This window comes from Aptenodytes patagonicus, chromosome 13 (genome assembly GCF_965638725.1).
Source record: "Aptenodytes patagonicus chromosome 13, bAptPat1.pri.cur, whole genome shotgun sequence".
NCBI classification, from domain to species: Eukaryota; Metazoa; Chordata; class Aves; order Sphenisciformes; family Spheniscidae; genus Aptenodytes; species Aptenodytes patagonicus.
In genome coordinates, this window is record NC_134961.1 from 16,367,317 (window position 1) to 16,384,096 (window position 16,780).

Sequence of the window (16,780 nt, forward strand, 5' to 3'; positions counted from 1 at the left end):
TCTTATGAAAAGCTATAGAAGGCTTCTCTTAATCTGTAATACATCTTTTCTGTATTTTACAATGACAACCCAGTATTGTGTTGATTTTGCTTCTTTCCCTGTCAATAGGATTGCCCTTGGATGGCATTCTTACTGCCATGTGTGATCATGGCACAAGAAATCACACCATTACTATAGCCCTACAGAGTGGCAGTGAAAGTATTATGGCCGTGTTTGGAGGTCAAAGACTGTCCACAGAGCCTCCTAAATCTCATCTATCTGTGAGTTTAAAGCACAACATCTCAAAGATAAAGAAACATGGGATCCCTTTTATTGTGGAAGCTGCTGGCTATTATGAGGTAAGAAGAGTTCTGCCTGTGATTATTTAATTTCTGGCAGAACCATTTCTAATAACTGTAGGTTATTCCTGTGTACTTTATTCCAAAAGCACCTGCATTTTTGAGATGTACTAAATTACTGTGTGAAAGAAAGGTGTTTTCTGGCTTCTTGTCATATTGTGTACCTGTCATCTGAAGTCTTGGAGCTGAATCTAGACTAAATGAGATGCTACATTCAGTTCTCATTTAAGTGAAGTGCTTTGCTGCATAAGAACAGCAGTCTTGTCCAATTTTATTTTTCCCCTGTAAATGTGGACAGGCAGGCCTAATGTATGTAGCCATCAGGTAAGTGTCAGTGAGCCTAGGTACTGCATCGCATCTGGTACTAGATTGAACTAGTTCTGATGTCATCCTTTGGATGTCCGCTAAAGAGGGGCAGAGTGTTTAGCATGGCTTTCCATTTGGAAATCTCTACCCACAGAAGCATCACAGATCATGTTTCCTGGTACAGTATTACTTGGCCACTCTTCTCTCTATCTGCATTTCTGCTATAGATCTGTAAACAACCTATAGCTCTTTTGCATCTCAAACTATCCTTCTATAAAAGAAGGGTTCAAATATTTTGCTTGTTCTAACATATGCTGGAAGGCTCAAGTCACCAACATACTAACATTTGTGGTGGGTTCAGCCACTGTGATACAGTGAGACACAGAGGCGTGCGAAGGAAGAAGTCTATACAGTTCCCCTTGCCCTGCTTACTAGTAGTTTCACTGCTTTAATCGTGTATGCCTTAGAACTCAGATCCTCCAGGGTACTGAATGCTCTCAACACATTTTGAAGCCAGAAGGAATTATTGGTACACAGCATTCAGAAAGTCTAGCATAATGGGAAAATTTCCATTTGAAATGAAGCCACTGATGAATTTGCGCTTTTATTTTACCAGTGCTGCTGCCCTGACACAGGCTGTGACGTTTAAGCATGGCGAAACAGACTCTGCCTTTGCCAGTTGTTGCTGGGATGTTGTTGTTTGTTTCTTCCATGATTTGGTTTCTTTTGTGCATAGAATTTCACCAAAAGGATTGCTGCAGGGATAACAACCACCGTGGAGATGGAACAGCTCAAAATTGAGATAGAGAAGAAAACCACTGGCAGTGCTATGGAAATTTCTCTTTCACTTCACCATGATGTGGGAGGACTGATTGACATTGTTCCACATGTACTAGAGGTTAGCAGAAATCCTGCTATATAGTATATTTGGTGTAGCTTTCTGCTGTGCATTCTCAACTGTTCAAATTTACCACTTGAGAGCAAGCTAGCAGGTCAGAAGGGAGAGAGATTTTTGTCAAACAAGGCCAGTACAGAACGCCTAAAAATGCTTAGCCATAAAGAGCAGGTTTTCAAGATGTGGTGGGTAACAAAACATGTATGTCATGAAACTGGAGTAGGTGCTTGCCCAGGCACAATAATGTGCAGTCCCAGCTTTTCCATCTTGCTAAAGCAGGGTTTGCAGGTGGATCACATGGCTGTTTGTGGGTGCAGTGATATTGACAGCAGAGTGGATAATAATGGCAGTAGTTTTCATACAGCCAACAGCACTCCCCAAGGACTTCACTTTCTGCAACGGGGGGCACAGCTGATGGCATTTGAAACACTGAAAGTCTACTTGTGACAGTGGTATTTTCTATGCCAAACATCAGAAATACCACTATCTCCTGTAGAAATCAAAAGCCAGAGTATCAAAAATAGTTCTGTCTAGCAAGTAACAGTTTCCTACTGTTCGAAGATATTCTTCTGTATCTATGCTGATAATATTTTGGCATGAAAATGCAAGATTAGAGAGACATGATTTAGCCTCAGATTGACTAAACTATTTCTCTTTTTGAAAATTATCTCTAACCTTTAATCTTAAAGCTATGTTTTAGTATCTTCATCCTGAAGACAGCTTTTTAGCTCGCTCCTTTGTATTTTAGTCCTCTCTGCTTTTCTTCATGCTCTGAATGCGCTTTGTTAATAATGCCAACAGGTTGCTTGCAGTGAAGAATCTGCTAACAAACAACTTTCCGGCCTTTGCAGTGGAGCAATTGCATTTCATCATTTTGAGGTACTAGCTTCATTTATAAACTCTGCTGTCAACAGCATACTGTCTTAACTACCACTGAGGGAATCTAAGTACTGGAAGGTGTCAGAGATGTAGAAAGAGATTTGAGTTAGCTGGAAGTTTTGCACACACTCTCAGATATTTTCACTCCCTTAATATGCACAGATTCAAACAGATCAGATTACTTCTCCATCAAAAACTGTACAAGTCCATGGGGAAGGTTGCACTCAATTTCACCATCATGCAGTGGATTGTTTATTCTGAATCAGAATTGTCAACAAACTTGCATTCAAGTGATACAGGTTTACGTCTTTAGTGCATAGCTGTGCACCAAGTGCAGAATACAAAGTAGAGGTAAGGGATGTTTATGGGCCCAACAGGTGCAATTTTAAAGGCGATATTCCTGTGTCCTGCAGCAAACAATCAAGTTGTGCTGCTTCAGAGCTCAGTGCAAGAGCTTGCACCTAGCAGAAAAACTACTATCATGAGATAAAAGGTGTGTGCCAGGCAAAAGGCAAGAGTCACATTCATGTTTCTAGCTGGTCTCCAAACTGTATCTTCTGTCAGTTAGAACTGAACTCAGTATAAATGGTCTTGTTCTCTTATTGAGCAGCCAACCTGATATGAACCGGACAAGGGAGCATAGGAGGCACAAGCTGAGAATTTCATGGTTTACTTCTTACTCTATTCTCTGCTCTTTCTAGCTAACCATTTGTGAAAGTCCCTGTGGCTCTTGAGCTGTTCGAGAAAGATACACCTCATAATCTAACGTATTCTTAAGAACGTGTTAAAAATGTCACCTGTGAGTGACATTACAGAAGATTACGTTTCTCCCTAGACAGACAGTAATCACAGTGACTCTGATTCCCATGTATGTTCTAATGCCAAAAAAGACAAATGCATTTCAGTTCCTCCCTCATTTAACATGGGTACAATCTGCGTAACACTGATCACTCCTGCTAAGGTCTGAGGGGAATTGAACGCATTCTTACATTGCTAGAACTCTATTTACTTATAGTAAAAACAGAAGTGATGATAGTAAAAGCAATAGTAGTTGATTTTTCTGGTATTAGTAATTGTTTTAATGGAGTTGTGGAGTTGGTTTTTTTTCCTGTTATTTTTGTTATGGAACTCTAAAATAAAGATTTTGGACCATCTCTCAATTTGTTTAGGCATTTATAAATATGTAGGACGAATACAAAATGGTGTCAGGGTAGTAGGGAAATAGTTCTCTTTTAGTAACATGAGCATTTAAAAACAGTATATGGCCTGACAGGAAAACAAACTTGACAACAGTTTTTCCCGTAATTTTTTAGGCTCCAGCAAGAGTTTCACTGAATGGGTCAGTGTTTACCAGCAACTTTACTGTCATCTTCTTTGGACATGTTTCTTTTCATGACATGTTTGCCTGCCTGCAACTCCATGCCACCACTACCATCCAGCCTCGTTTGGAAATCGACTTCCAGCATTCTTTGCCTTTGCTTCAGTCTCTGGGAATTGCCAGAGAGAACCAAGTGAAGGTGTCAGCCGTGAGAAGTGACAAGTATAAGGGCATGCTTGGTATTGTCCTTGGGCCTTGCAGTTTAAAAGCTGATGGAGAAGTGAGCCTGGCAAGCAATGAAACAGATACAGAATGGGTACTTACTTTTAGAAACAAGTGCGTCAGTCTAGAGGTAAGCCTAGATTGTTTTCTGTATGGCATTATAGTCTGTGTATTTCAGATCATTATGAGTCACAGAGATCTGTCTCGACACTATTATTTATGGAAAGGACAGTTTTGGTCGTTAAAGTTGTTCTGGCAGAGCAACGAGTCAGAGCACTTGTAGAGGGAGTGTATTTGAAGATGAGAATTTGGAGTAATACAATGGTAGATGTTACTGCTGTTGCCATAAAATAGTTGCTTACTAATAGCTTTTTAGTTAAAATAAACTCTTGTCCTAGAATCTAATGAAAAGTATGTCCTTTCTGTTTGAAATTTTGGAGGTTTTCTTTGGGGTTATGAACTACTTCTTCTACAGTACTTATGAAAAGATTGTTGTAGGATTTTTTTTTCCCCATACCATTTATTCTTGGTTTCTTTTTCTTTCGTTTCACAGAGAAATTTCTGATTTCTCTGTGAAACAAGCTGTCTTGTACGGTCCTTTCCAAAAGCATATTGGTTCAGAAAGAATAAATGTTTCCTCATTAATTAGAAACAAATTAGGAAGACAGTTGCTTTACTTTGTGTGCTTTAAATAGTATAATCTTTTCTGTTGCAGAGGATGGGATTGCCTCATGCTGTAGCCTTTGGGGGCTCATTTCAACAGAACATCTGCAACGTTGGCTTGTTAATGAACCTCCAGTGTGACGGCAGAACAGTTGATGTGCAGATAGACACTTCCTGCGAACACGAATATACACTCCAAGGGATGCTCAGGCATTCAGTTCACTGGCTGAGTCAGCTTGGGCTGCCTTTTGAAAACTCTGTCCTGTTATCTGCAGCCACAGACTCCACCACCGAGGGCATTTTGCTGCTGCAGGCTGGCAAATGCAAACTTAAGGCTAGAGGAGACCTCTCTATTCAGAATAAAGCTGAGTGGACGCTAGAAATGGAAACAGAGTGTCGGCTTCTGCAGGTAGCTCTTGGAGGCTTTTAAAGAGAGATTTGGGATCAAATGCAGGGCCATATAGGGTTTTAGCTAAAATAACAATGTTTGAGTGTTAGAAAGCCACTCCAAAGACACACCTATCTTACAGCATTAGGCAAAGAAAGTGTGTAATGTATCCTGTTCATAGGTGTTCTCCATAGACTGAGATTAGTTCGGTCTCTGCTGCTTGTTGCCTTTGCACACCGACACTGCCCTCTAAGGCTGAACAGCAGTTTTAGTTTGAACTATTTGTCAAAAAATATATTCTCTGGTCTGTCTTTTTTATCAAAGTAGAAGTTGTGAAATTTCCTTGGCTTTTCCATCTAGCCTCACGGACTACATTAGAAAGAATGTCTATTGCAAATTTAGGGGTTATTTCCAGATGTTCATAGGCATTTATGTTTTGCTTTTAACTCCTCAGTTTTAACTTCTTCAACTACAAAGCAGCAACATAAAAACAAAAATGACAAGAAAGTGTGTGTTATCCGTAGTGAAGAGGGAACGAAAACTACTTAAAATGTTAAAAATAGTAGAATTTTCAGTGTTTTTAAAAATACTTTGAAAGAATGTGAGGGAACATTTCATTTGGGATGTTGCACAAGACAAGCTTGAAGTTTTAGTATTAAAAAAAAATCCTTATAACACTAGATGCAAGAATGTCTGTTAGGCCTATTATTTTTGTGGGTTAGTTTGTTTTAAAATTGAGATTGGTCTGGTCTGAATGAAACAGAGGATGTTCAGTAAACTTTGCCACTCTGAAGAATTAGGCATTTTGTATTTTTGTAAATGTAAAACTTCATATAAACACAGAAGTTGTAAATTCTGCAGGGCAGTCCTAAAATCTTCTGTCAGATCTTACTCAGGCAAAATTACCATCTTACTGTTGGGAGGGAGAAAAATGGCAGCGCAGAGATTGTAGGTTTTGTCTCTGATATTGTAGCATAAAATCTCCTTTGTCGTATGCTAAAGGGAGAAGAAAAAAGACTCAATACTGACTTGTCTTAAAGTGTATGTATAATCCAAAGGATTTTTTTTATTTTTTTTTTTTTTTTTGTATCTTGATAGGATCTCAGTATTCCAATGCAGTCACGGCTTACAGGATCTATTCAGAAAGACAACTGCCAAGCAGAACTTCTCTGTGTCCTTGAAACAGACGGCAAGACTGCCCGTCTTGAAGTGAGAGCAGAGTGCAAGCCAAAGATTACACTGGAAATTCAGTTCAGGCATGACCTCCCTCAACTGAAGGAAATCCCAAGGGAAAATAAGCTGTCCGTCACTGCACGAAAACAATTAAAATATCATATTGGAATAGGAATGAAATGGGGTGCTTGTGAGCTTCAAATGAACGGGGACTTCTACCCTGAAAAGAAGCTTCAGTGGAAAATGTTTATAGAAAACAAATGCCAAACAATTCAGGTATTGGAAGGAATATTTTGCTTTACTTTTGAGTTTATACATCTAAACCAGGATCTTTGCACCTACTAAAGTCAAAAGAAGATAGTCTAATGATTTCAACGGTAGCAGAGAAACAAGAAAAACGTTCTCTACTTTTAATGTTACATCTTACTTTTGGAGCCAGTCATTCACTGTATTTTTATATGGTATAAACTAAATTTTCTATGAATCAGTACCTACAGATAATGGACTTGCTTGTACTAGCTCTGATGTATTTTTTTAAAAAGCATGGTTGAGAAATCTGCAGACTTTTAATCTTCAGAAATACTGAGTATTCAAAGTTGTTTTTGGCTTTATCAGCAATTACAGTTTCTCAGCAGTTTGACAACCAAACTCTGAAATAGTTTAAAAATACATAAAGTAAATAGATAATCTTCAGAAAATTTTCGCTCAGCTTTACAGAAAATGGAAATTGCTTACAATCTGATATGTAATATATGAAAACCATTGTGGAGAGCGCACAGAGTGAAAAAGCCAGCGTTAAACAGCAGTTATGATTTCCTGTAAGACCTCAGTTGAGAAATATTTTGAGGAATTTAGTTGAAAAACAAACAGTGCCATTTTGAACAAGCTGGTTTGGACTGACCTGGTGAGCCATTTCTCTGTGGTAATTCTTGCAAATGCTGGCCATATAATTGTCCCCAAGCTGAACCTTAACCATTTACAGTGTCCGACCGGGCACCACCAAATCACACCTCCTGTTTCGTTAATGAGATTTAACTCCTGGGTTTGGTGGGACTCTCACTATAGACTCTGAGTCTGAACAGCAACTAGCAGGATAAGAAAAAAAGTAGTTTCTTCGCTGAAAAGATTTAGCCAGTAGAAAAATACAGTGAAAACTGGAGTTCTGTGGAAGATGATCACTCCATATCACACGAATATGCCATTATTTGCAGTACGGTCTCGTTTCTATACAAAGCAAAGGAAGTGAAGCCCTGTCTCTGGGACAGTCGACCTGGTTGGCATCAGATGTCCTGGGAGTCCCCATCTCTGAAGGAGTCCACAGTATCGTTGCCTGGGAGGAGCTGTGTGAGCTGGGGAGCAAGGCAGCTTTCAGAGCTTCCCAAGTAAAGAAAGGCGGTGTGCTGTGACCTCTCTCAGCTAGTTAGCATGACACGCTGAGCTCCTTTTGATGGAGGACTGAAAAATGGCAGTTTTTCCTTCAATTCTTGCCCAGTAGTTTGTTTTCCTAGGACAGACCGTTGTAGGTAGGTGGAGGGGGAGAAATTCTGCAGCAGGATTTCCTGAAGTAGTAGTTCTAAATTTAGCTGGATTGCGCACTGACTTTTCTTACTGAAAATTTGTATTGCTATTGGAAATCCCAGTATCATGGTGCTTGGCCTCTCACAGATCCCACCAGTCAGTGCTATATAGGCAGGAATGGAAAGGACAGAAGTGTATGGAAAGTTTGAGAGATGTTATCACAGAATGATCTGTGGATTCAATATGCAAGTCAGGGTAAATCTGAATGTGCAAAGATGACGTTCATTTGCCCTCTTCCAAAAACAGAGCTGCCATAATAAACCTATGTATACTGTCTGGTTTCACTGGATTTATGGATGCTTTGGGCCACTGGAGCAATGCCAAGCATAGAAAATTAACTGACTTTTCACTTAGGCAGGAAGAGCTGCCACGTTGTCCTGTGTTCTATTTATGCTGGCTCACTTATCAAAAATATGTCAGACATCTTCAAAATGAAAAAGGCAAAATGTATAAAATGTAATAAAAAGCTGTCAAGATTTCTGAAACATCCTATGGATATGCTGCCTGATATACTAGACTTACAGCTAGGTGCTATTAGAGCTACTTATTAGGAATAAAAAGTTTCAGGTGTATAGTGTATCTGTGGGGGAGTGTAAAAGTGGTCAATTTTTTTAATTTTTTTTTTTTTTTTGCTTGTACAGGATCTTGGAGCACCAGTAAAAATTGACAGTTCAGGCTATGTTTTGATGGATAAAATGAACCTAGATTCACAGACATTGATCACTGTTGATGGAAGTAAATTACAAGGACTCCTTATACTAAAAGTCACTGATGTAAGTATCCTGCAGACTGTTAGACTGCATGTACAAAGTACTGAGTCACATATTCTAAACTATTTTATTGGGAACAAATAGTCAAGCTTTAGTAATAAATGCCAGAATAAAAATAAAATCTTTGGAAATCTGGCACCTGTAATGTGCAGTAAAACAGATGTATGAGATAATAGGATACAGGTTGTGGCACTTTCTGAATCATTTCCTTGTTATGCTCTTTGGGTGTATATATTTTATTTTTTTATATTGTACTACTTGACGTTCCTTGTATTATATAGCAAATATGATAAGACATGCAAACCCACAAATGCTGATCTCATTCCAGATATACAACAGGTACTCCAATATAACACTCTTCATTCATCATGAAAGTATATAGAAATGCACAAGAAGATGATTGCGATTTATAGAGTGATCACTGTGATTTACATTGCAAAATAATAGGCAGTGATTAATTGAGACACTGCTGTTTGTTTCTTCAGTAAGACAACACAAGAAAGGCTGTGAATCTCTTGCTTTCCTGTTGACAATTACAAGTTTAGCTTCTTTTGTCATCAGTGCAGGAAAGTAGAGAGCACACAGAGAGAAGTATCTTCCTTTTGATTATTCACTTTCTTGCCATAACTGGTAATTTCTGCGTATTTCTGTGCTGTAGAAAAACAGATAGCTAGCGGGAATTTTTTGCCACCAGAGAGAAGCATTTACACCTTCTTCCCTCTTAGCTGAAATGTATATTTTTTTATCCTGTTAGGCTTGATTTTTTTCTTTTTCCCAGTGTAACTTCCCTAAGTTCAGTGCAATTGGTTTTAATTAGTATTAAATGTAGGACAGACAGATTTGCTAAATTTCTGTTTCAAGCTGTGTATTGCAGCAAGCTTTGGGTTCTACACATGCTTTGCTATATAAGCTGTGAAATATTAACAGGAAAGACAAGAGTTGGACGCAGTGCTGACCCATAACATTCAAGGAGCTGCTGACATTGGCATTCCTATGAGGATGTTAGTTGATGTGATATCAGAAAAAACCAGCGACTTCTATAAAAGACGTACTCACTTCTGTGTGAACAGCAAGCAAGTAAGTGTCTCCTCCGTATTAGTAAGATGTGAAGTAGAGGTTAAAGTGAGCTAATTGATTTGGTAAATACTGTTTTTCCATTTGAAATAGCTGTGCATGAGGCCCTTATAGGAATACTCTGCAGGGACTGGTTTGGTTTTAAAGGCCTTAATTAAATGAAGGCAGTATCTTTCAGCCACTCCTTCTGTGCAATCCCTTCTAGCAACAAATTTGACATCAGCAATGATCCATGACTCCCATTTGCAAACTGTATCAAATCTTTCTTATCAGGTATCTTCATTTGGTGCAGCATATTCCCTATTACAGGACGAAGTTGTGACTTATAAAAAAATTAGACAATTCTTTACCACAAATTTTTCATATTTTTCATAATTTTACTCTCGTGTGTAATTAGTACAATAATTCCAATTAATCAGAGCACTCTCAATATCAGAGATGTGCCACAGTTAACTTTTGTCGTATTTTATTTGGACTGAACAGATTACAGAAGAACTGAGCTTTGTCCAGAAGTCGGATGTTGTGTCTCTTAACTACAAACTTACTCATAACATAGAGGCATTGAAGACTTTGCACATAGAAGACAGGATTGAGTTGCAGGTGAGTTGTCAGACAATGACAGGGGAGACGTGAATCCAGCCTGGAATCATGCCATGATGGAAGCAGTAGCTGTAGAAGTCAGATGGCAAAGAACAGAGGGTGTAGATGTGACTTTGTGCATTTGCTGTTTAGGTGAAAGTTTTGTCTCTCTGTCAAGGAGGGTAGAATTTTACTCATTCAGTTGTTAACTTTGGCATCTTTATCATCTTTTCTATTCTGTTATGCCATCTTGCATAAGATCATAGCAGATTTCAAAGTTGCTTCATAATACTGCTTCACTTAAAAGTCAAGATTTAATCAGGAGAAAAAGCTTATTGCTACAGAACATAGCCAAAGTGGAGCAAACCACAAACATAAACGATCTACCTAATGTCGGAGGTACAAGTGGGAAAGATTGTTCTCAACATTTTAAAATACAATCTAACCTTCAATAAAGTATCCTTCAGAATTAAGGTGTCTGTGTTGTCACACCACCTCAGCTTTCATTCTCATTTATAATTATTTCTAGACCCAGTGCTTTTCTTTACCTGTACTCTACTTAAGTTGGGCCTTGCTTACCTTTAATTCAGTTGCCAGAGAGAGCAGCAGTGTCTACTGTCCTTCAATATGTAAGTTGAAGTATGGTGGAGTATTCATCATGAAAGTTCATTGCAGGATGTGCGAACTGTTAATTTTTTGTGCAAAATGAATGGTCTGGGACATTTGAAGTCTGTACCTGTGCATACAAGGACTATTTTGGAAAGAGCTGGGATAAGATGAGGCAGAGAAGTGTGGTGGTGGTAAAATGAAATGTCACTGTAATGGACAGGTAACAAATCAGTCACTTTCTTGCCATGCAGATTGTAGTCCTGAGTTCTGTAAGCCATCAGAAGCGAAAGGAAGTTGGGGAAGGTGCTATCTGTCTAGGTGGAGCATGGAGATGGAAAAGCACATTGCTGCTTACGCTCCTGATGGAATAAGATTTTCCTGAATTTGGATATTGTCCCAATATACATGGGTCATACTGCCTGCTTCTGTTTTAAAGACGTTTATCTTTTCGTTTTCTCCCTCCTCCCTCTCCTTCCTGCTCTCTTTCTCTCTGTTCCGCCCCCCCCGTAAAGTTCAGGGTGGAGGGGAGTCCAGATGCTCACTTTGTTCTTAAGGGGAGTCCAGAAGCTCAGTTGGTTCTCCAGGGATTGGGAGAATAGCTTGCTGGACCAGAACTTTTCATAGGAATAGGAGGTTGGCTCCCAATGTGTGAACAGCCCAAGCCACAGCTGAGCTTGCAGCATGCACTGCACAAGGAGGGCAGTGCATTTTAGCTCATATGCCTAGTCTGTCTGATAGATCTGCAGTGTGCCTTGTATAGACTAGACAGGGGTGAGTACTGATATGATTTCACGGTTTACATTCCAAATGGTATTTTCCTCCCAGACTGATTACCTGGCATATTTTTTTATCCGAGATACACAAGCCTACAGCACAACACTTACTCTTTATTAATCTTGTAACTGCTTGAATAGGGTTAAGGCATGTCCATACTGGAGAATACATGTTAAAATGTTGAATTTAAAAATAAAAGGGACATCTGTAACTATGTTGTGTTACAAAATTATACAAGATTAATTTTTTTGACACATCTTTGAGATGATACTGCTTGAACCGAAGAAAGAACCCTGACTAACAGGAGCTTTACCTTTTACAAAGCTGCCTTTTCACAATTTACCTTTGTTGCACACAGGCTATCTTGAATCTGAAAGTGATCAAGAGCTTTAGTATGAAGGTGCATTATGGTGCTCACCTAACAGTTCTTGAAGGACAAATCCAGGAGTTTGAAATAAGTACCAACATAACTGGGAATTTCCATCATACTTGGCCATGGCTGCTACAAGCCGGAGTCCCATCATCTTTACAGGTAGTTCCCTTTTTCTTTTTTTTTTCCCTTTAAAATTATTGTCCTAATTATAAAGTAATAGCCCATGGCTTGAATGAAAACTACTGTTTTGTAAGGTACAGGATGGAAGCTGAGATTTTCTGATATTTAAAAACTATGGATGGCTAAAACCTGAACTACTGAAATAGAAAATTTCTTTTTGACTGCTTTCTGGACCAGATTATTCCATTCTGATCAGTGTTAGTACAGTGTGTATTGTTGATATTGTAACTCTACAGGAGAATAGTTTCAGAACGTTGCATCGGGAATTGGAATATTGCTTCTATGTACTTTAATGGGAATTTTATATTTAACGAAGTACTACTTTAAGTGCCATTTTCAAGGAAGTGTTGGTGTACCTACTATCTAGTAAATATTGGCAATATGCGTGGATCAAGGATCCTTTCTATAAAGGGAGTCATGTTTTTGTGGGATAAAAGAGAACCTAGTGAGAATTTGACATAAATCAGTGAGGCTGCCATGGTTTGAAATTCATTCAGTTGGATGGACTTCATGCTGGAAAGTCATAGATGATTAATGAAAGGCTAAGATTTTTTTGTTAATGGATGGATTTTTGACATAAGTATAGACTAGAGAGAACTTTCTTTCACTTCCATTTGTCTTCTATTTTAAAATTAAATAGTATTTAAATGTTGTTTCAAAAACTTATATCTACATGTCACTGTTTAGATAGATGCTGTTTTTCGAGGGAGAAACACTACTCAAGAAAGATATATGCATGTTGCAGCTGGAGAAACATCAATCACATACATAATAAACTCCTATTATGTTGGTCACCAAGTGGATATCTTTTGCCAAAGTGTACACAGTAGCGAGGCACTGCAGGCATCTGGCTACCCTAAGGCAATCAACTTGATTCTCAGTTTTCAGAAATCAGGTAGGCACCTGGCATTCCTTGCAGCTTTCTTGTTATATAACAGCTCTTTGAGGATGTTTCAACTATTCCTTCAATAGCTACAAACTGACTAAGATCTGCTGGTAGTACCTAAAAAGGAGCTTTTTCTTGTATGTAAGTAAAATTGTCATTCTTAAACTGCATCTGTTATTAGCTACATTACAACTGGTTTTTTAATTCCAGGAAAGATCTCATGTGGTACAACACCTGGTAAAACTGGTGATCCCCAAGATACTTAGCTGCATAAAATAAGAAACTGTCTTTTCCAATATTACACAAAGAACCTTGTTACAGAGCACAAAAAATGTGAATGAGGTGTAGTTTAAAGTGGGTTTTGAAAATAATTATGAATGGCTTTTGTTGTTTGACCTGTGGAGGGGAGACAGACCCATCCTGAATAAGCCAGTCTATCCCCAAAACCTGCCCTGACATAAATCCTATGTGCATATCCCTCAACTGGTGATTTACATCGTGGTCAAGTACCTTCAGTGCCCACATGGGAGTATATTCGTGTTAAAAAAAACCCTCAACAACTGTGAGAGCACCAAAGAGTAGGAATTATTGAGGTTAGCAGGTGCTGAATCAATACTAATGTTAGTGGCACCATCTCCTTTCACCCATTCTGAAAAAAGCAATAGGACAACAGGTGGCTTTCAGGACAGCCACCAGAGTGGTCACTGTATGATTGCATACATGTCTGTGATTTTTGTCTTCTCTGTAAAAAGTTTTGGGGTTTCACATCTCTCATTTTATCTCTTAGCAGTCTGTATTTTCTTTTTCAAATATGAAAAGCTGGTAGGAAAGTGGGGGAAAGGTCTTTAAGTCGTGTTGTTTGAGCAGTGGTGTTCTGCTGTAGCTGGAACTGCGGGAGTCACTAGAGGTCAAAACAGCTCAGAGCTCTTCTCTAGAAATGGCTACCACCTGCCAAGTGCTACAGTTGGCTGTATAAGCTAGTCAGCTCTAGCTGTGAAAACGCATTACTGTTGGGAACTGACTTGTCACTTTACACTTGTACGTGGGTATACAAGCTCTGTTAACTCAAGACTTTGTATGTTCAAGGACATCCAAAAAACTCTGCACTTCTCCAACCACAGGCCGAAGCTCTTGTCATCCTGAATGGATGACTTTGTCATGATGAATGTCTTAACCCACAAGCTGGCTGGATTCATTTTATGCAGGCAGTACTGAAATTCCTTGAAAATGAGCCCTCAAAATGTCACTATTTTGTTCTTGCTATTTAGAAAACAAAGCCAAGACTATCTGTGAAATCCAATATGACGAGAAAGATATAGCTGTGACTATGGATGTTGACACAGACTTTCAACTCTATGGTATATTTGAATTCATGGCAGAGGTGAAGCATTCAATATCACTTCTCCATCATCTGGGACTTCCCTTCTTTCTTAAGGTAATAAACCATAGATCTTCTGTGGTGCTTTGATTAGACTGTCATCTGAGTTACACTAGCATGAATCCAGAGCACTTCCAGTGGCCTCAGTGAAATTACTCCAGGTTTATACAAGTGCAGAGGGGTGACTTGGCCCAGTTTATCTGAATCCTTGTTTAGCTTAAGTACACAGCTAATGATCTGTTTCCAAGGAAACTCAGCAGGTACCTGAAATCCCTGATTTCAGGATTAATCATTTCAGGAAGACACTCATTTACTGTCAGTTCCTAGCTGATACAGCTTAACTAAAGTAGAAGGGACTTTTGGTAGAAAACAGCTGTCCTTCATACCTAGAGAATTCCTTGGCTTGGTTAAACCATTTGTAGCATAGATACCTAAAATGTTTCAGTGTTTGATAAACAGAAATAGATTTGTATTCCAAACTACCTGATAGGATCAACAAAGGCTGTACCTGTTCATCCCTTGGGAGAAAGAAGTTTTAGTTGAAATGTCTCCTTCCATTTTGGAGGGTAGTACACAGAATAGCACATCCAAGTCATCCATCACTTTCTCTTCAAAAAAGAGGATATGTAGCTAGGATACAAGATTAAAGGTAGACTTTTCTGAAAATAAATGTTAGAGCAATATTAAACCTGCATATTAAGTGTCAGTGTTTCAGGTGAATATTTAATGCCAACATTTTATTAAAAGGTATTAGGTATATCCCCTGCTTCTTCCCTCTGAATCTTTAGTGAAATGTCTTTTATCCTCTAAATGTTTGAGTGAAAAAAAGAAAAACAGAGATGCTAATTCTTTAGGTGCCTTATTCATGTATAAGGTATGAGTGTAATCATGGGACTTCAGAAATTACTGTTCCCACAGACTTTGGCAAACACAACGTGTGTTGATATTTAAGTGTAGGAGACAGTGCTCATCTTCCCCAGAGGGATTCTTTAGCAGTTTCAGGATAAAGCTGTAGAGGAGGCAGCAGCTGTGGGAGGAAGAAAATACCCTGGAGTAAAATATTTGTGGAGCTCCGTCTGCTTCATCAAAAAAAGAAGGAAAGGCAGTTTCTTTACAGTATATGAAAAAGAAGAATGGAGGAGACACAAACAAGAACCAGTGGCTCTAGACTTGAACTGGATAAGGCTACATTGAAAGTAAGGCTAATGTTTGTCAATAGTGCAAATGAGTAGCTATGGAAACATACAGAAAAAAAAGACGACATCTCTTGATGCTTTTGGTTTAGGTCTAGAAAGCATCTAGAAGGCCCGTCTGGAAGGTAAACTTCAGTCAACATAATGGTTTTTAGTCAGTCAAGAGATTGTGCTCAGTTTAGGTGAACTGCTGGGTAGAAGCTATGGCGTGTGATTCGTTTATTTTCTTCTCCCCATAGATGACCATTCAAGAAGTCCTGACTGAAAATGAAATTGAAGGAGCTCTGAGGCTGACCTATGAACAAAACACAAACTTCTCCTTTACCGTCAGGAGGAAAAAAGACCTGCAAGGGTAAAAGGGTCATTTGGAGCACTGTAAAAATGTTATTAGGCCACTGTGTTTCCATGGAAAAAGTTATTTGTTTAGTCACCAAAGCACTGGTGAAATGGATAACAAATCTTTGATAAAGTGTGTAGCGACACCAAATAGTCTGTATACCTCAGGAAGGTTATGAAGGGCTGCAGAGAGTTTCCCCTCCTCACAGTTTGGGGCATGCTTGTCTTTTTGCCTGCCCCCACAGCATCAAAGTAGCAGACAGTGAAATAATCCAGAAAACTCCAGGTCTGAGCCAGACAAATACTTAAAAATACACCCTAACTTGATGTAACTTTAAATCGTATTAAATCGTTTTGGCATAGTTGAACCTTGTAAAATTATGAAGACTCAGTTTTCTAAGTTGATACCATTATGGCTGTATCTGCTGTGCTAATTTCTCTATTTTTTTCTGTCTTCTAAAAATTTTCAAAGTTCTTTAAAGAAATGAAGAATGAGTAGAATAATTCTTTACTTCAAAAGAGTCTGATAATCAGTGTCTAAACAGAAATATTTGGTATAGCATATAAACAAAACTTTAGGCTTTTGAAGGGTGTTTGAGAGGTGTAATATTTTCAGCCTTGGGGTATTTCAGATATTTCTTAAATTTCTAGCAAAAGACCTTTGCACTGAAAAGTCTTGTAAGTTCTGTTAAACTCTCTAATAATTGTAAATTCTAAGTCTGGAAACCATGACAATGCTTGCAAAGTCAGATTCCAAAATATCTATCTCATTTTTAAAAAGCTGATGCATTTACTATGGCTAGTAAATTACTAGCCAAAGTAATTTCTGATCCAGTGGGCCACGTTCTGTCTCTCGCATGCACACGCA

General features: G+C 38.6%; 1 protein-coding gene across 1 annotated transcript in view; it reads left to right on the plus strand.

Annotated features, from left to right (window-relative positions):
* The window catches only part of LOC143166699 (uncharacterized), a 114,581-nt gene that overhangs the window by 65,788 nt on the left and 32,013 nt on the right, over positions 1–16,780 (plus strand). Inside the window, exons 39-50 of the mRNA XM_076351292.1 lie at positions 109–338; positions 1,381–1,542; positions 3,732–4,088; positions 4,674–5,030; positions 6,108–6,458; positions 8,402–8,533; positions 9,458–9,607; positions 10,088–10,204; positions 11,925–12,098; positions 12,807–12,980; positions 14,387–14,440; positions 15,816–15,928. Of these exons, the coding sequence (XP_076207407.1) occupies positions 109–338; positions 1,381–1,542; positions 3,732–4,088; positions 4,674–5,030; positions 6,108–6,458; positions 8,402–8,533; positions 9,458–9,607; positions 10,088–10,204; positions 11,925–12,098; positions 12,807–12,980; positions 14,387–14,440; positions 15,816–15,928 (2,371 nt within the window). The remainder of the gene's footprint in view (positions 1–108; positions 339–1,380; positions 1,543–3,731; positions 4,089–4,673; positions 5,031–6,107; positions 6,459–8,401; positions 8,534–9,457; positions 9,608–10,087; positions 10,205–11,924; positions 12,099–12,806; positions 12,981–14,386; positions 14,441–15,815; positions 15,929–16,780) is intronic.